This window comes from Dermacentor silvarum, chromosome 9 (assembly GCF_013339745.2).
Source record: "Dermacentor silvarum isolate Dsil-2018 chromosome 9, BIME_Dsil_1.4, whole genome shotgun sequence".
NCBI lineage: Eukaryota > Metazoa > Arthropoda > Arachnida > Ixodida > Ixodidae > Dermacentor > Dermacentor silvarum.
The window spans coordinates 105,579,251-105,599,846 of record NC_051162.1 but is presented as its reverse complement, the minus strand read 5'-3'; the positions used below and the strand labels follow the sequence as shown (position 1 = coordinate 105,599,846).

General features: G+C 47.1%; 1 protein-coding gene across 1 annotated transcript in view; it reads right to left on the bottom strand.

Moving 5' to 3' along the window:
- Nucleotides 1-10,770: 10,770 nt before the first annotated feature.
- Nucleotides 10,771-20,596, bottom strand: part of LOC119464896 (G1/S-specific cyclin-D2) — a 29,997-nt gene continuing 20,171 nt past the window's right edge. Inside the window, exons 4-5 of the mRNA XM_037725770.2 lie at nt 17,170-17,315; nt 10,771-16,138 (exon numbers count right to left, since the gene is read on the bottom strand). Coding sequence (XP_037581698.1) covers nt 15,926-16,138; nt 17,170-17,315 — 359 coding nt within the window. The 3' untranslated portion in view covers nt 10,771-15,925. The remainder of the gene's footprint in view (nt 16,139-17,169; nt 17,316-20,596) is intronic.

The following is a 20,596-nucleotide window of genomic DNA, read 5'->3' as shown; positions in this document are numbered from 1 at the left end:
CAGAGCCCGCATGGCATAAATATCGTATCTCGCCTACGGTCACTCAGTTTGAACTGAGCGTCACATTTAAGAGTGAAGCGTAGAGTAGATCCATCGCTGGGGACCAAAAGAAGTTCGTATTGTTCCATAACTCAGCAAAACCTTTGCACGATTGTGTGCTTCGTGCGTGATACGCTCTTATTCATCGGCGCATTTTTGTCCTCCGCCATTACGTCCCTACGCTGTTCCCGTGTGAAAACCGAAAGGGAGTAAGATAAAGTTGAAAGAGTGAAAGTTTTACCGCAGACCGTGTCGAAGCACGTGACCCGTGACGCCACCGACGCCTTCACCTGCGTGCTACGGCACGAGGGTCATCTGTGGACGACAGATGTCGCATGACTACCGGTGCATCCACGAGTTGGCAGAGCACAGTCTACGCGTTGAGAACGTCGTCGCACCGCTGTTCACACCGTACACAACGCATGACCTCATTTCGGTGAGCACAGACGCGATGCGATCGCGTGACGACACACTGTCGGTGGCCTTCCGTGCGCTGGTGACGTGCTTAATGACGTCAGGGATGAACGTGTGGCGAGGGCCGCTAGGCCTAACGTGGCCGCTACAGCTGCTGCTTTTTGAAGCTCGGAAATATCCGAAGCAAGATATGCGTCTCTACTCTACTGCTGCTGACGGATGGACGTATTGATTGGTTATGGATGTAAATAGATGTCAATAGCTTCTCCATTTTAGGAGGGCATTCACTGTTGGAAATTGACATTGGATATTAATAGTACACCAGTGCAGTGATTTCGACAGGGTATTTTTTCGGATTCCTTTGTTCTAAAATAAACCTAATATTATAGACTGATAAAGGCCAAAAGAACAGAAGGATCCCGCAGGCAAGTTATCTTCTGCCTTCTGCGGTGACATTACTGTAACGTCCCCTGGTCGCAAGTAGGCCGCCAATCTTGCAGCGTGCGGTGAGATGTCGCTTGCGTGCTAACGCCGGCTTCATTTATTTCGATTCAGAACGAAGTAGACATCCATGAAGACGAACTCAAAGGGGCCAGAAGTTCTTCATAAAACATTGATCCACAAAAGTAAAATTTTACTTTTTCTGTTGCATACATATATCAATCAAAAATAATAAATGAAACAGATTTAAAAGCAAAAAGCAGACGTAAAAAGATACATTTATAACATTTGCACGACACAAACTACCGATTTACGCATTCCTAAGCTACAGAGTATGTGTTGCTTGCCGGCGCTGTGGAAATTTAGTGCGCTGTCACAATGTTGCCATTTCGTCTATAGCTTGTAAAAAGATTTTAAGTACCCTTTGCTATTGAAAAAAAAAATACGCAGAACCACTCAAGTTATTCTCAGCTGCGTCACATTTGAAACTGTTATGCTACCCTGCAGTGTCTTCGCCTAAATGCCATCCTGCAGGGTCAGTTTGAGGATCTCCTAAATTGTTGCTTCTATGGACTCAGGCCTGCGAGTTTCCATGTCATCGCCAACGATTTCATAACAGTTTGTTTCCATAGAATAACGATTTGCTTTTAGTGCAGCTAGCAGGGTCGCCTCCTCCAAATATGCAGATCTGGGCGTTTGGCTGAGCCGAGCGGTAGGCGTCTGTGGCTGCTGCTGACGTTCGGCTTAACCGAATGATCGGTTCGTGTTAAGCGGATTTCTCTCCCCCCCCTTCCTTTTCTCTCTTTTTTTATTGGGTTAATGAGAAACAAACCAAATGGTCACACATTCTTCTTTATATAGGAAAATTTGATTTGACCGTGTTCGGCCTCATGGGAGCCTACTGTATGTTTTATTGATTTCCAGTGTTGGGGAAAAAATATGCATGGGGAATACCGTAGTCTAAAGACTGTAGGGACGTTCGTCTACTTGCTGCAATGAATTGTTTTTGAAAACAGGCTGACGATGAAATAACAGAAGGAAACCGGCGGCAAGTTCTAGCTTCTCCACCTTTGGCGGTGGTATGTAACGCCCCCTCGCGGCAATTAGGCCACCTAAGTCGCGGCGTGTGGTGACATGTCTTACGCGTGTCACAACCAGCTTCGTTCAATTCAACACAGATTGCTTCTGTTTATTCCCACTGCTGCTACAAAAAGTGCAATAGTCCCATAGCCTAACGACAGTGTCGTGACTGCTTTCGGCAAGGAATATCTAAAGATTACACGCTGACAATGATAAAATGACAGAAAGAGACTACAGGCAAGTTTCCGTCTTCGGCGGTGGCGCGTAACGCCCCCTCGTGGCAAGTAGGCCACCGACGTCAAAAGTGCGGCAAATGTGAGAGGTCTTCCTTCGTGTCACGGCCGGCTGACTTTTTCTCAGGAAGAACCCGCTGGCGCGCCGAAAGTGCAGCAACGTGGAAAGGAGGAACGGCGTTGCGGAGTTCGCGAACGGTGGGAAGAGGTCAGGCCGTGACGTAGTAAGCAGTAAGGACAACCCTCCGGCCACCGGCGTACTACGGGTTTGTTTACTACGCCGCGGTGAGCGGCCGGAATGCCGATGCGTGCGTAGCGTGGAGTTCAGAGGTCGCCGTAGGGTGTGGTGAGGGAGAGGCGGAGAAAAGAGGCAGTGAAGGAAAGGTGAGAGGAAGGGAACGCCGTGGTTTGTAGGAGGAGGTTGGCACAGAGCTCCCGTTTATTCGCGGTTGGCTGGTCGCTTTCTCCTGCTGGCTCTTTAGCTCGTTCTTTGTTATCTTTGTTTTGTGACTTCCCTGCCTGCCCCGCTCGCACTGCGATTATCGTTCCCATTAATGAGTAGAGTTGTTTGCAGCAGGGCGTGCGCAAAGAAGTCGAGAGGGCGTCGTGCTGGGAAAGAGCTGAGAAAGCGAATGAAGTGACGATCTTCGCGGCGTAGCGTAGTTGATTATTTTCAGTTTTTTTTTCAGGTTAAAAGTGTCTTTATTGCAGTTTTTTTTCTAATGTTTTTTTTTCTTGTTACGGAGAGGTGGGTTATTCTACCATTCGATGCAGCAGGCCGCTCTGCATTTATTTGCGGGGCCTTATATGCAGCCCATTTAAATCTATCTATCATTACTTTTTTGCATTGTTTCAAATTAGGTCACGTGACGATCCGTGTTACACTCTTCCAACTACTGACAACGCCATTAGAGGCGTTGGCCTTATGATGGAGCAAGTCTATGTAATGCGAAGGATATCTCAACACGGCGTTGTTCGACGCAATGCCAGTGGCATGTCGATCGAGGGCCAGTTTTATTTAGGTTTGGTATAACAATCAACACGTCTTTTTTATTTTTTTAACCGAAGCGTATATGGGAATTTTGATCACGCTCTTTATTGAATTAATATCGATCAACGTCAACTATCATTACACCTGAAGGGTATATCGAGCTTCTAGACGCTGTTGCGTCCCGAATCGGCCGGGCGCATTCCTTGATTGTTTCCCATCGAGGCAGGCCCTTTCATGAGCGTCGCCGAGACGGCGACAGTGCCAGACACCGACGAGACAGGCAAACAAGCGCCCCAACTAGGCAGTGCGCATTCTTTAGGTGCTTCCCACGATGCCACCCCCTTCATCAGCCGCCGCCTACTTATCGACGCGGCGCGACAGCAGCTGGGACGCGATGACAAAGAAGCTCACGAAGCTTGCCCCCCTTCGTTAGACGCGGGGATTAGTGCAAAGGCCATTCTCCCGACCCGGGCAAGCTGACCGTCGGAGGGCAAGAAACAGGTCACCGACTTTCGTAGAAGGAGTGTCAACCCCCTGTTTCCGGATTGCCTCGTCCTTGCTTCGAAGGTGCAACATTGGAGGCGGAGTTCAGCGAACAAGACGGCCCGTCTGATTGGCCGCATCAAGGTCATCTGATTCCCTAGTCGGGTCAACTAGGGAAGACCGATGTTTTATAAAGGATACACCTTGCGTGCAGTGGTGTGTCCTGACGAGTTCTGACATGTGCTCAGACATGTAGTGAGCTGAGACTTTCAAAGTGCTCCCCCATGGAATGGGCTTCGATATTTGGAGCCACTGTAAATATGTAAAATAAACCCTTTTTTCTCTCGCTCTTACTCCCGGACGTACTCATCCCTTTGGCTGAAGGCTCACCGGCCTAAACGCTACCCGAGTCTCAACAACCCGTTCCTAACAACTGGCAGCAGCGGCGGATTAATCCCCGACCCGTAACAAACGGATGGCAGCGCTGAGATGAAACGCCAACCCGTTCATAACAACGCCCTTTTAGAGGTATCTAAACACATGGGGTCCTTCTCACATAGCTTATTGTGCGCAAGATTTTTTTGGCAGATGACGGAGCCTTCGCAATTACTCAATTCTCTGAAGCGCTTGGCATCCATCTGTCCGCTCTGAAGAAATGTGCTTACGCACTCAGGGCTGCTGAGTGCGTAAGCACATCATCACCGAAGATATGCGTGTGCCCGGCATACCAGCGCCCTACGAACACATTCACTAGAAGTATGCACCAACTCTCATATATGTCATCTCATCACTCAATAATCATTCAGTGAGCCTGAATACGTTCGAGTATTCTTAACAACTAAATATACAGCTCTTACACAACCTCACGTAAGCGAGTCGAGCAGCTCGCAGATTTTATTATTTCAACCCCTCGCCGACCAGCACAAGCAACTTGTACAGCTGCCTCTTCGACTCCGTTAGCAACAGAAATGGAGCCGCATGCAACGAAAACAACCGCGCGATTGAACCACAGAAAGGAAGGCCGTATGTTCGCACCTGACGCCGCAAATCGGGGCTATGTAACCTCTCCGTGCTCCAGCTGCCATGCGGATCAAGAAAGGCCACGCAGGTCACATAGAAAGGGCGGGGATGAGGTTGTCCACGCAAGCTACCGACCGGATGACCGCGCTGGCCATGCTTGACATCGTGGCATCATCCGCGCAAGGAAGAAAAGCGTAGCACGCATGTGTGGGTTTGGGGTTGCGTGCGCGCACATTTTCTTCTGCTAAGCGAAGCGTCGTCCGCTACTGGGACGATTAACCCCTTCTGCAGACCATTTATGTTTGTTCGTCTGCTTCTCGTCTGGAAGCGTCGCTGTGCCTTCTGCTTCTTCGGGAGCCATTGCGTGCTGGAGGGACGCGGATCTCCAGCCGCAGCTTCGTATACGACGCAGCGAATGAGACGCGATCCGCGAGACAAGTGGCTATACGGGCACGCTAAAGGCGTATACGACGTTGTGCGGTGTGGGTTAATAGGCGGGGGCGTAAGTTTGCGTGATGACACTGCCGAGATCTATGCGGCTTTCATCGCGATAATACGTGCCGTGTGCAAAAGAACAGAAGATCCGTTTTCGTCTTGCAGCTCGGACGCAGCTGCGACTCCTTTAGTCACGGGATTGTTGGCTTCCTTCGAAGTCCCGTAGAAAGATCCGGTTAAGAATGCCATGGCAGAAGCGGACATCCGCACCGTTCCAGCTTGAACGACGACTGAAGGCGATGGCTATCGCGTGCACGACCGCACAGTAGCTCCGTGATGACGTTTGTCTTCCTGGCTGAATATTGCATCTATGCAGGACTCCGAATGCTGGTAGGGTTTACAGGTTGAAGACCTTTTCGCCACTAGTACTCCTAACATAGTCATACTAGGTCAGCCATAAGAAAAAATTGCAGCGCCAGATTTTTCTATACAGTAATTCTTAGCATGTATGTCTTTGGCTCCAGAATAGTTTGGTACCCGCGTCGTCGCGCCTGAGCTGTTATTTGACCTAATCGATGTTTGAGGGCTTCAACGTTCCACAACAACACTCCGGCTATAGATTGTTTGCATTGGCGTCGTCAAGGCCGCCATCTTGGGGTGCTAGCGCATCGAGAAACTTTGAACAAAAAAACATGACCGCACGACAACGTACGACAGGCACGTCTTGCGCCGAGAGTGATATAATCCCGAAAAAAGGTCACCGTCAAAAAGCAAATCAATGTACTTGCGATATGGTACATTAAAGCCATCGTGGCCGCCACGTTTGGGTACTACAGCGCGGTGAGAAGCTGTGTACGTGACGTCATGTGAAAACTATATATTGTGACACGAGAACCCGGATAGATTGTGACCATCGGGGCCTGCCTAACACTGACCTAAATCGAAGCGCACAATCAATTTTACGTTGCACCCTTATCGCAATCCAGCCAGCTAATCACTGTCGAAGACACGTCAGTGTATACCGGTATCTCACTTTTCCAAGTCACACAAGCTATGCGTGTAACACGAAATCAGAGTAGGACATATTGGATACCTAAATCCTGTCACTTCGAAGAAGAATATGACAGTTGCGTTACCACCGCTTCCACTTCTGTCGGTATCACAAAGATATGATGGACTATGTTTAGCCGGAGGCTGATTGGGCGCGCATGCGCTATGCAGTGCTTTCTGCTGTGAATGTTTCCTACCAGCAGCCCTGTGTCAAGTAAAGGTTATTTGTAGTCCAGCGTTTGGGTGCTGTCTGCTGTCTCTGCCCCTTAATTGTGTTCCCCCCGTTTTCTATAGTATCGTGTTTCAACAACAGCCAGTAATCGATCCTGTGACCTCGTGCTCGGAAGCAAATCACCCTGGCCACCGTGGCATCTGCTGTATGCAAAGCAGCGCTGCAGTTTAAGTGACTATGACGGCGTTCGCACATTGCGGTCCCAAATTATCGGTGCCGTACTGCCCAGCTGGATTGAAATTGTCACAGGAAAACAGACCAAGCTAATACGTTCACTGTCAACCGTTCTTTCATCAGTGCGCCTGCAGGACAATTCAGCCGCCGAAATATGAAGCACTGGCCGCTGGAATGCAGAACACAGTGTCTGATGCAACGTGGAATGACGAGCAGTTTACCAGGAACAAGGTTGGTGAGTTGACTGGCTAATACTATATTTGCGACTCGTATTCGCAAGTTTATCATTTTCTCTGGTAAGCCAGGTGTCATCCTGTCGCGCGAAAATAGGCAGACGAAGGGACTATACTGTAATGTCGGCGTCAAAAGTATACTGGCCCCACGATTCACAAAATGAGAATTTTTTCCCCCGAAACTCAGGCACATACTTTTGGCTACATAGGTTGAAGCCTGCTGGATGACACGTGCTACCGTTACAGTGTCCCATTCACTTCGTTCTTACACACCAGAAAAGAATTGGAAGCTGAGGAAACTGAGCTTTCTTTAGTTCTGTTTATTTATTTATTTTTCTCGCCGGACCCGCGTAGCGTAATCTTCAGATGTTCTACTGTGCAAATGCACTTTCGAGCGGATAAGTAGCCGCTGACCTTGAGGCAGCAACAAACCACTACACCGGACACGGCAGGGCTCTTCGTTTTCGATAAGAAACAGCTAGTCCGCATCAATATCGTGCGAGCGGCATTCGACTAACTGTTGAACGATATAATGCCAGCAGCGACTGTCAGTGATCGATCATCGACATCCGTTCCGTTCAATCAATCCGCCTCAGACACACAAGTCAATCCATACTCTCGGAAGAAGAAAGCGCAGCGTGTCGCCTTGCGAACTCGAGTCCCTTTATCTTTCGCTTATGTGGAACGTCAGTAGCAGAAGCAGCAGCAACAGGTCACCTTCACTCGCTTCAAGTATCAAGAATCTCGGCGCTATAACAGCGGTTCATTGCAAGGTGAGCGTGTAGAGCAGCGACGAAGCGTGTCGCTGTAGCTGCGAGAAAGGAACTCACCTTTCCCTCCTCCTCCCTCATTGCAACAAGTTCCCACGTGACGTCACAACCGCCAAGCGCATACGGCGAGCGCTATAGGCGGCGCTAATGAGTGTGACGCAGCCGAGTGGCCCTGATTAACTTCGCGCCACCGATGTTTGCCACGCGAAGCGTGAAACGTTCCCACGGTTCCCGTAGCTGCCGCTGTAGTATCGTAGTGGGCATGAAGCAAGTGGCCTGTGTCTGTGTGCACGTGCGTTTTAGCGTGCATTTTGTATAGGACGCCCTGTATATATGATCTCACGCGCCTAGCCTGCACCGGCTGCGCTATGGTTTTCCGTGCGTCTCAACCTTCTGTTTCGGTGTCACCGACCAGTCGCCGTACTCGCTCACTGCTTTCGGCGCATCTTAAGCGACGCTTGCTCTTTCTGAAATGCAAAGAAAAAATAAATTGGGCAGGAATCACTGGAGAAGATGATTGCCAGATTCAAGCGACAGCTTTCTGGTGTACACCTGCTGAGATATGCTGCTGGTGTCACTTAAAGGCTATCTTTATCAGTTGATGCTATATCAGGCGTGTGGTTGCTGTGACGCTTCGCTCCGTCCAGGGTCGGCCCGCACTGCAAATCCCTATTAAACACACATCGTGCTCTCGCATCAGAGAAGAACTTTATGCGCACAAGACGAGGACAGAGAAGAGGCTAAGACACACGAGCGCAGACTTGCAACACAGTATGTGTATGTGTACGCAGCTTCTCGGGCAGTCCTGGACGACAAATCAAGGAGGCCCAACGTCTACGGGTTCGGTCCAGTTTACTCGGCCAGACAGCCGTCCATGTAAAGTGGGAGGAAGAACGGCTTCTTGTACCGTTGTGCGGTGTAATGTGGGCAGACGATGACCGACAGTCCTATGAAACACACGTCCTGCCGCCGCGCAGTGCCTTCCAGTTTCTTCGATAAGCTTCTTGCTCGTATCCGACTGTCTCTGGCGAACATCTCGTAATTTACATGCCCATGTCCGCGCGCGCTCTAAACGTGACGTCACGTCTGAAGGATATTGCTTTTAGGCGAAAATGCAGTGGTGGTGGTGAAACTTCATTTCCGAAAAGGGTCCTGAAGGACACCCGACTGTTTGTCAAGGTGTAAAGGGCAGCTCCCACGTCGGGGACGGGGAGACCTAGGTTCTCCCCCGCTTCGCGGTCCTTCTGGACAGCCCAGAGTTGGTGATAGGAGGCCTGCGTCGCGCATCACCACAACATGTGTCCTAAGTTTACATGTCCACCAAACTGTGCACAATTGAATGATACGTTCTAGTCTGGGTCGATTCGGCTCATACGCCAAGGATTGGGGCACGAGTTCGTCTGATAGCAAGCGGAGAGTGACTGACTGCGCCCTGTTAAGTCCCTTGTTTCGTAGAGAGAATTCTCTACATCCTAAATAAAAGCGCTTGGTGAGCTCATTATATGTCTGAAGTCGATCATTAAAGACATTAAGAGGAGACGAGGGGGTCTGCAGGGGAGCGCGGCTGGCAAGTCCTCGCGCGGCCCTATGGGCGGATTCGTTAAGGTTCCGCTGTCCTCCCACGACAGACAATGCAGTGACTTAAACTGAATGATTCATGGGTTCAATAGCTGGCTGATTCATTTTAACGTCCCAAAGCAATGACATACTTCCTTTACCTTAACACGTGACGTCATGGCTCGAGGCGGCGCCCGTATGTTGTCGTTCTTGTCCCGCCGTTTAGCGCTCTTCCAATGTTATGAAAATGCATAAACAGGCTCAATTTTCCACCCTTCTTGCCAACTAGGGGTACCGTCAGACTGGGCTCGATCGCCTTTGTAACAGAGCCAGGGCAGCGTTCTGCCTCCCGCTTCTGGCACGAGCGCCGTTCGCGCACACATTATCGTTACTGCTGGGGCAGCTGTGCACATACCACACCGCACTGCATACACTGATCTGCGCGGAGCGGTCATCATTAACCTTTTCAATGTCACTGACGTACCGGTACGTTCTCGCCTTTCTGTCCCGCCATGTCACTGACGTCAGATAGGAATGTGAGGAGCATACCAAAAGAGCATAAATTGCCATTGTCCGGGTCATTTTCTCCCTTTTGCATAACGAAAAATAAACCGTTGTGCTCTTTTTTATGATATCCAAAAAATATTCCCAACGCTGGAAGTGCGTCACCTCCGAAAAAAACCCAACACTGATAGGCTTAAGGGTCAAGCCAAAGCTATCTAATCATTTCATTGGGCGCTGACAAAACGCCGACGGTTTTCCTTCGCTCTTATCTCGAGCACCATGGAGATGCGACCAGCATGGGTGCGATACTTGTAGAGCCGCGAGCCATGACGTAGGCGCATACATGAAAAAAAAAAGCGCGATAGAAATATAAGAAAGGTCTGTATAACAACGCAAGTATAATGTACCAACTGTTTTTCAAAACAGTTGGTACATTTTTTCCAAAGTGGTTGAAAAGATCAAAATATAGGTGGTTAATCACAGATTCACGCACTCCTGTGAAAGCAGAACGATGGGCGGCCTTCACAATTTGCGAGGCGGGCTATCGACATCGCTCTCAACACTCTGCCTTGCTGGAGAAGAGTCTCTTTCTTTTTTTAGAGGCTGCTCCGATCGAAAAATTCTGCTAACAAAATATCCACGCGATTTCGGAAGTAACCGTTGCAGGTGTAAACACGAGCGAGGGTGAGCTTTTCGTTGCGCCATTAAAAATTGGGTCCTCAAAATCGGTTGTCAATTCCGTCAAAGAACCCAAGGTGGTAGAAGTTAACCTGCAGTCCTCCACTAATGACTATGGCGTGCCTCACAATCATGTCGTGGTTTTGGCATGTATACAAACCCCAGAATTTAATGTATATTTACATTTTCGTTCTACGAACTCTCGAGAACGTTTTTTCTTTTTTTTTCCGCGCGGTAGAATGTGCATTGTGAATATACTATGTACCATATGCTTATTACAGAACGATTAAACTCTGCGCCACTAAATCAGTGCAAGAAATTTGGTTTTCTGTGCGCATAACCCATGCAGCTTGAGAGAAGTGTTCGTGTGCCATTTAGCCAGAGCGCACATCTCGAAACGGAAACAAAACACGGTATGCAATAAAACATCTTTTATTATAATAATTTTCATTTCACAAAAACATCATAAGCTGCTGAACCTGCAGCTTTTGCATGAGATGAGAGAATCGCGAAAAAAAGTATCCAAAGCAGAACAAACAAGTGAGACAATGATACTCTTATAATCTTCTTTACAAGTGTCTTTCAAACACATGTCATAAGTATTATTTTTTTCTTTATCACCGTAATACCGGTTTCATTGCAAGAAAGCACTAGTGCATGTGCAGTAAAACACACATTAGAGAGTTTTAGTATACCGTTACGACGGTTGTCGCCATCCATGCGGGCGCTACCTATGCTGTATATATGAACAGCAACGCACTGGCGCGGTTTAGCTACTATGCGCGAAACTGGCAGGTATCGGTAAAGGTAGCGCAGTAGCGGCATGCTAAAACTCTCTAATATGAAAATTGACAGAAGAGGCAAAGCAAATTTTTCAAGCGCTTCATAACACCAGAAAAACAAAAGTAACCACGGCAAAGCACACAGACCGCAATATACTAGAGCAACTGTCTGGCGAACGGAGGTTGTATATGAGTAAGGGCACAGCTTAAATAAGGCATACAGTTTCTTTAACATGATGAATAGGTTAAGTCGGGAGCCTGTATTCACTCGACGCATAGAAATTTACTGTATATAAATGTAGATAACTATTTCAAACGCAACCAGAAAAAATATGTTCCACAGCTCGTAAAAAGGCTAAAATTCAGAAATGCGCGAGAACTTGTGAACATGGTGGTATAAATCTACCCTAAGAACAAAAGGAGTACTGACAACTCCCTTTTTTGGGAGTAACGGCTCTTCCCATCTTTAACTTCCTGTTAGACAACTATTATACTTCTCTGTGGGGTACATTTACTCCCTTTGTGTTCAAAGAGAGCCAATGCCTTCATCAGAGAATGCATGCCTTTAAAAATGAAATAAAAAGCAGTTAACTACACAACGTACTCCCTTTGTTTTAAGTGTGTAGTGCTTTTTTAAATTATTATGAAGAACAGTTTCAAAGAGTAACAGCAAGGCCACGCATCAATGGAATGTATTGAACATTTGGCAGTGAGGCTGCTATGGAATGTCATTGGTAACGCTGGTAAACGACATAAACAGTATAAATTGAACAGGTAACACACTTTTTCTAAAAGTTCAAACATCGAGCGAACAGTCAGTTGTACATTTGCGTTTTGTCGGCGCGACAAGGGAACAAACGCTTTGCATATTACGACAAACAATTGCAACAATGCTGCATCGAAACGTGTAGGTCATTAATACAAATAATTAACCATCACAGATTTGTGTATAGTAACAAGATCAAGAGAACGTGGTCATGAATCGCATTGTCCCATTGTGCGTAGCCCAAATCGTTCACTGAAAACACCTTCGTAATTCCCTCCTTTTTTTTTTTTCGAGACTTCAGTTGCATCAAGGCATCTATGTCAAAAACAGTGTGAGTAAAAAAAATAATCAGTGAAACGGTTAACAGTAAGTAAAATCACTAAGTGGAAGATAATGTGGCTTTTTCTTTGTCAGGTGTAGCACACGCGCAGAGTTCTTGAGACCATACTGAGCGTTATAGCTAGAGAAATCAGAATGCTTGGCTGCTAAATTGTAGCCTACTAGTCAGATGACGTTACTGGCTAGCTAAAACTGTAACGTCGTTTCACCAGCAAGTTGTTTCGTGGCGCATCTATCACTATCCTTATGGTGCTAGTGATATTCAGGGAAAGTGCACTCCAAATGATAAAAAGGTGCTAAGCAAGTACCTTACGTGGAAAACAAACAAGACTGCCGAGTAGCTAAAACTCACTACCGCAATTCTACCAACAAGCTGTTCTGCAGTTATCTATTACGTCGCGTCGTTCATTGCAGTGATTTTTCTGAGAAAGGCCATAGTGCAAGATAAAGGGGCCAGACAGGTATCTAAAGAAACCTCACTACCGAGTAGCTAAAACTTCCTAATGCCGTCGAGGCTGTTTCCACGGCGACGCCGTTCGGAGAAAGATGCGTGAAAGGCTGAAAGAAAGTTGTAAATGGTGCACGCTTAAAAGCGCTTCATAGAAATAAAAAAAGTCAAGCTACATAACTGTGCTTGACTGGCCTGAGTACACTTGTGATTACGCGCTATAGCGCGTGGCAGAAACTCACTAGATAACCCTACTGGGCGAGGGTAAACGAACAATGAAACGTAAAATGTGTTCATGAAATGAGAATGGCGGTGGTTTATGTACATGTCATGGTGCTTTACAACTGTGCCACCCTGGCGGTGATAATGCAATATGTTAATTATCTGAGTGTCTGCACGGGTGATATTCAGGACGTTTTGTGATAATTAAAAAAAAAGAAGGAAAGGGGGGGACTAGACACACTTGAACCATTCCGTTTTGGTGCAGTGCGAACTCAATAAATTATAATACAATGCAAAAAAAGCAGACATACAATAATCACGCGACAAACAAAAATGAAAAAGAGAAGTGCTCTTATAGAATATATTAAGAAAGAGCCTTGGTAAAAATCTACCTGACTCTGGGTGTTCTTCATATTTGTGATGATTTCAATAGACAGCCATAGAAGGCTTATTTTGTTTCTTGGATGGGATATTCTATATGGGACAATTCCTTTCCCTATAATAAGTATCTCTGTTAATTCATAGCACCGGTATGTAAATGCATCAAAACCCTCGAGGGGGCAGCATTTTTGAGACGATGCGGTCTTGCAACTCCAAGGCTGCTGAGGGTTAGCATGGCGCACCAAAATTACATGTTATACAATCTTTTGAGATCACGTGAGCTTTCTTCTGTTTTTGGAAAGCAGATACTCTGTTCTCGTTACTGTAGAAAAATCACTGCTGGCAAAAATCATGGACTAGTCGGTGTTTTGCGTACGCACACCATGCAGACTATGAAACTTTACTGTACTATACGCATATGCATCAAAATACTCTATAGTTAAGCAAGTCCTCTACGTGGCCTTGGCTTTGGTATGTGATTGTGCCACGTAACAAACGCGTATTTCAGACACACCACGCGAACACCCACAAACAACTCAGAAATAGTGCAAACAGAACTTTTCACATTAAATGAGACGCCTATCCTCAGCGTCTTGCATTTAACAGAAATTAAATACAATCACCGTAATGACATTTTTCTATCGAAAACAGCAAAGATCTGGCACTTGCAAGGACATAAAACAGCAACACTAAGTGTGAAACGCGGTCTAGAAATATCAATGCCCGTTAACTTTCATTTATATTATATTATATACAACACTTTTTTTTTCACCCCGCAAGCTTTGCGTAAGATATGTGTAGTAGCGTGCGAGCGGAGGTTGTATGAGATAACCACCATATCCTACTCGCCACTTGTCCAACGACATAAGTTAACACAAAGAAAAAAAAAAAGAAAGTGTGCTTTGCAGAGAAGAGAGAGCTCTGGGACTCTGCAGATTACCGAGATCTTTGAAGCAGGGTTAGCAAATCCTACTAGAGGTGATAAAGCAACCTCGTTTTCTTTTCGTTCCTGTACAAACACTCTGCAGAACTTATGAGTCAACAAGAAAGTCAAACGTAACCACTACGATTAACAATGAACGAGCACAACTGAGTGCTGAAGAGTTTCGACAGCACTGCGTCAAAACCTTGGATTCGGTATGCCGAAATCGACAGGTTCAGATCTACATTGACGAAATGTCCAGCAGTATATTTCATAACTATAAGGAGGCATCTGCAGAGGCGAAGTTTCTTTGGCTTCAGTGGCAGTAAGCGTTAGTCCAAAGGAAATAACTAGTGCTGGTCTTTGCTTACCTAAACAATGCCGCAAGGAAGTTGATGAGATCTTCGAGTATTTGTAGCCTAACATTCTGTTGTAACGTGAACAGGCAGTGGCCGAAAAGCCCAGCGCAAATCTACGCCTGCCACCAGAAGTTGAAGCACGGTGTGAGTTCAAAGCGAACAGATGTTTAGGTTAAGCTGATGCATAAAGACGGCAGCAACTGCTGTCAGAAGTGTCTACATTTTTACAGCAAGCCTTGTATGGGAGGCAGGCAGCTCAAATCGCAGCATAAATGTCTGACACTTCCGCTACGTTACTACTTCATCCAGATTTGACTGTGTTCTTTTAATTCAAGGCTACGAATCGTCGAAATGTGCGTTTCTACTGGCAAACTGACCGAAAACCAAAGGTTAAGAGATGTGTAGTGGTGTCTCACGGCTACAACACTCCTTAATTATAGCTGTTCGTGACGGCTGAGAAGTGACATATAGGTAGAAGGAATGCTGAAATTATCAGGTCGCACGTAAATGCTCAATGTATATCACTAAGAAGATGCATTGAAAGTCGCCAGGAAAACTATCGTGCTTCAGCTTCAACAATACGGGCCTCAAACGAACAGTCATTTTCAACCAACAAAAAGAACAGTTTCAATATGATGCAGCAGCATCAGCGAGATGACAATCGACTCGCAATGCATAAATAACAGCCCATACACTTCTTGCGCCAGAACATTTCGAAAGACATTGTAGGCAGGCAGCGCGACATGCCTGGTTAAGAACATGCATCGAGCGTAGCAAATAGCAAGCGCTTTACAAACAAAGGGACTGCTTGCAACTCCCTTTTGCAGGAAGGAGTATTTAACTGCATTTTAACTCAAATTTCAGCGATTCTACGTTAAAGTTCATTTTAGAGAGTTTTGTAGTCCACGATGAAGTGTTTTGTGTCTAATTAGAATGAATACACTCCACCGGGGAGTAGGCAACCTCTACAAATCAGTAAGTCAAATTTTATGCCATTTTAAGAGCTCATTTTACTCCACTATAGAGTAGGTTAACTGAGCCTAAAGGAGGTGAACACACTACCCAGAGACGTACGATAACATTTAAAAGTGGAGTCGAGTTTGACTCCATTTTGACGAGTTACGTACTCCACGATGGGGCATACGAACTCAGTATGTGCTAAGGAGGGTGAAAATATTCCACCAGGCGGTACGTGAAGTCGAATGCAAGATAAACAGTCGCTCCCAGCAAAAGGGAGTTACGAGAACTTCTTTGGTTCACAGAATGAAAAGCGTAATGTCGAACGCGATACGTAACAGGTTTCCGAAGCGAAGGACATAGAATACATAAAAGTACACAAAACGGATATTGGACACACGGGAATGACGATCGCCTAGAAGTTGATGTCTTGAACATCAGTTGGCGTGTTGGGTTTACTGGACGGCGTGTCGGCGATGCAGGGCGTTACGAGGGTGTTGCTTTTGCAGCTCGGGAACGGTGTGACTGCAGCACTTTTCGAGTAAGACTGTTGTTGCTGCTGCTGGAAGGCGGCCACACTGGTGGCCATCAGGGTTTCGATTTCGAGAACGCACCGCCGGATCTCCACCTATCAGAAGAGGTAAAAAAAAAGATACGTTTAAACAAAAGTACGTGTTTCATTTCGAAGCAAGAGTTCAAATTTTATCGAGAGTGCACAATAAAGGTAATACAACGGAATCTCTTTGATACAATTCTGCGTAATACGTTTCTCGGGACAATACGTTTTTTTTCTTCTGTTCAGTTTTTTCTTATATATACAATTAATTTCGGATAATACGGTTTTCGGATGATACGTTTTATTTTCAGGTTCCCGTGAAGATCGCATCAACGATTCCACTGTAATTCGATTAGTAAACGAGAACGCGGTATGCTAAGCTGAAGAAGGGACACCAGAAATGGACAGGGGACAAATAGCAGTTCACGACATTGCTGTAAGGGTCCACTTCTGTGTTTGTTCGAATGCGTATGCAGTGTTTCCCGTAGGCGCAACAGCGCGTTCTCTTCCTTATTACAGCATTTCCGAGCAGCATTACCGCCTATAACTCTAAAATGGCGGCCATACTAAAAACTGGAGTTATGACAACTCTTTTATCCGGGGGGCGGGGGGTAACCGTTTCTTCCGTATTTAACTTTTAACTCCACTTTCGAAAGTTCTCTTATTTCTCACTAAAGTGCATTTACTCTGCTCGTCCCCAATCGGAACCCTGAACAACATTTATTCTCTACAGTGGAGTCAAATTACGGGCCAGCAGCTACACCCACAAGTGTGTCGCCAAGACAAGACGCTGATTTCGACGGTAATTTCGGCGTATTTTCAGCACGGCATCACCGCCTCACGTCGAATATTGTGTTTCGCATCCTACCACGCGATGGCCAATCCCTTTTAAACTGAAACCACCTGGAAAGCATTTCGGCCGAGATTACGGCGTAGCCGTTAGGAAGGGCAAATACCCGGGGGGTTGTGAACGCTGAATATGCGCCGGAAAACGCGTTGCATACGCCTATAAGCGGCGAAAGAGGGTGTATATGTATGTAACGGCCCCTGGACCTTGAAGGTATTGTAATAAATAGTAAATAAATATATAAATATATACGCACCGTCCGGACATTGGTGATTCTCTCGAGTGACGACATGAGCTCGTCCTGTGCTTCTGTGGTGTGCAGTGGTGTCCTGAGTCCGTGAACAGCCGCGGCTACGCTCGAAGCGGCCAGCAGTGCAGGAGTGTAGCCAACGAAGTGGTACTCTGCCAACGGGAAAAACAAAGAAGAGAGGAGCGAAAAATTAGAGTGGCAAGCGTTTCGGCGAAAGGCAAGTATTTCAGAAGCATCTCACGAAAGAGTGTACATTACTAGCGGGTCTCACGTCACTTGGAAAAATCATGCATGATACTCGGTTGCAACTCAACAGAAGGTATACCGAAGGGAACCAAAATGTCACCACATAGTGACACCATAATTTTTATTATAGACATTTTTAAGGGGTTGTTCGTGGAAAGGCTGCCAATAGTGCATAATACGGCATTTGAGTCTTATTTTGTCATCTCCATTACAAATACAGACTAAAGAGGACGCTGCACTAATCCGCCAGGCACTTGTACCACACAGCGATACCCAGCTGGCAAACCGGCGTGTCTGGTATGTGACAAATGCCCCCAACGCACTCCAAGGTTACTGGGAATGCCCCAGTACACTCTCTTCTCTGCAGTTTTTAATACGCTCAAACATGTAAAGCGAATAAAGTGCCAACCTCGATATAACGAAGTTCTACTTGCAGCGAAAAACTTCGTTATATCACCAATTTCGTTGATTCGAGGTTGCGTTAATGCAATGAAACTAAGATCGGGAAACAAAAAAAAGTTCATTACATCACGAATTTCGTTAAATCGAGGTTCCTTATATCGAGGTTCGACTGTAAAATGACGACGCACTGGTCCACAAACTTTCTTCAAGCACTGAACGCTCGCGTCCGACCCAAGAGGTCCCCGTCGGGAATGCGGGCAACTTCCCACAACTCTGAGTCGCCGGTCAACGCGCGACACGAGGGGACATTACAACGGAGGGAAATGCGTAATCTGCGTTCATTCATGGGGCGCTTTTAAAGGCCTCTTCCGTTAGGGGAGCCCCGCCGCGAAAAAAAGATGTTTCCTCCTTTGAACGAAGTCAACCGGAGGAGGGCTACGGTACCGGGGAAGTGCGGTGGGACACAGGAACGGAAGACCGAGCGCGTCGATCGGAGACTTCGAAGAGGAAGGAAGTGAACTTCCGGTCTGCTGTGGCCGATTTCGCAGCGGCGCGGTGGTGTATATATATATCCACGCGGTGAAGTGACGCGACCGATACCTTCTTCCTCATTATTGTATTCTATCCCCATCTCCTGTCTCGTTGCTTATCAACACAAATTCGAAGAGCGACGTCGACACAGCTCAAAAAACAAACATGCGGAACCAGGGTGTCGTGTGTCTTGTCGAAGTACATGCCGCCCCCACTCACTCGTCCAATGAGAAAAGCGAAAAGAACGAACGACTCTTGTCAACGGAGGAGATCGCGTAGTCTCTGCAGTTAGAAAAAAAAAAGAAAGACGGTTTAGTTGAAAGTGGTAGACCGCTGTTTTAAAACGTTACGGAACTGTCTAAATTAATTTTTTTATGGTGGTCGCCTCGGTGGCTGCAACAGTATTCGAGCATTCCCGCAGCGTCTTCCGAGAGGTCTTCAAGCTCTCCTAAGGGGAGCCGCGCATAGGCAAATAGTAATTATAATCCGAAAGACCGGAAAAGAAAAGGTGTACAACCGCGCCGCAAATAGCAGCAGCCCACCCTACCACGCCCTGTAGTCTTGCTTCCATTCTCCGAGAAGAGCGGGCCACTGCGCAGCAACCAGTTTTTACGAGCGCGTCGCCTACAGCGTGTAACACTGGAAGGAACGGAGGTCCCGACCTTTTATTTCGTCCGCGCTACTCTACATAACCTTGTGCCTCCACGCTCTCCTTCGATACATACGCACTTTCGAGAACATCCCGGTAGCAAAAGTAAACAACGAGAAAGGAAAGCCGGAGCGAAGCCAAGACAAGCCCAGCGGGAAGTACCTATACGCGGGGCCGAGATCGGAGGAGAAGGGGACAAGGCGCCCCACCCATTTAAAGGTCCCCCCCTCCGTCCGTGGGACCACCTGTCCTGGTTTTCACCTCGACAGGGGACGCAGCTGAAAGCGCTCGCCCGTCGCCCCTGGCAACGTTGCGTTCGTCTTCGCTGGACGCCATTTTTAAAGTTTCCGGCCGTATGTTCCGGAAGCAAGGGCCGCTTCCTCCTCCCTTTTCATCGCTGCACACGGCCCGGCGTCCGTTCTCGCCACGCTGCAGGTCTAGGCCACGCCAGTGCGCCGGCTCGCTCTGATGTACGAATTCTTGCAGGAAACTAGATGGTTTCAGCGGCGTGTATACAGACGGAGGTCACTTTCAGCGCGGTCTTTTTGAAGGAACGCCAGACACGATGTCTACTCGACCGCAAGAAATTTGTCACTTGCATTGAAGCGGCTATTTCTCGAGGGGAACGTTCAGCACTTTTACACGAATAAGTGTGATTTCCTTTAAGATTTTTTTTTTTTTTGAATGCGTAAATGTTTTGCTCGTTGCTCCCGATTCCCTTATGTACACCACTTTGAATCCCTTGTTAGCTTCTCTTAATACTGTATTTACCATTCACGATATCCCCCGTTTTTTTTTCGTTTATTCTTTATTTCATATATTTATGTATGACGCAACGTTTGTATAATGTGTCCGCCCTATGTAAGGCTATCTTGGTCTTTAATATCTACTGAAAAGAAATATTTTATAAAAGGTAAATAAATAGCCTGCATTTCATTGCGTCTACCACATCCCGCAAACCTGGAACGAGCCCTTCCGTTCTGCATAGGTCAAGGTGTACAGAGGTCTACCCGGCCAATAACCATTATCGACAAAAAAAAAAAAGACGCGAAACGGCTGAGTCATCATGATTTCTTCCGCGCTTGCCAACTACCGCTGCAGTAGATTGCAGGGCGTAGCCGAAGCTTCGCAGTTCCAGCTACTCCCCCCCCCCCCCCCCCCTCCCTCATACTCCATTACGAGTGCACCGTTCATTATGATTTGGCTCTTTTGGGTTGTAGTTTCGTGCCAAGGTGTATCGCGCTGAAGCCCCTGGCATGGAGCCCTGGCCGGACATTGGCCGCGCCTGATAGACCGGGGAAGGCCGTACCACGGACGACGGTGACGGAAACGGCGGAGAAGGATAAATGAAAGAAAAGGGGGGGAGCGCGCATGGACGCTTCACAAAAGACCCGGCCATCTGTCGCTCCGAAGAAGGCTCTGACCAAGCGGCAGCAGCAATCACGCAACCGTGGCGGTCGTAGTCGTGTGCATCTGACCGCTCCCCGCATCTGCTGTTTTTTTTTTCTTTTTTTTTTTGCGCCAACAACCGCGATACGACGAATACGTCCGCAAATTTAATCAAAATATCGAGAGTGTTGATGTTGTAGCGAGAGAGACACAGCG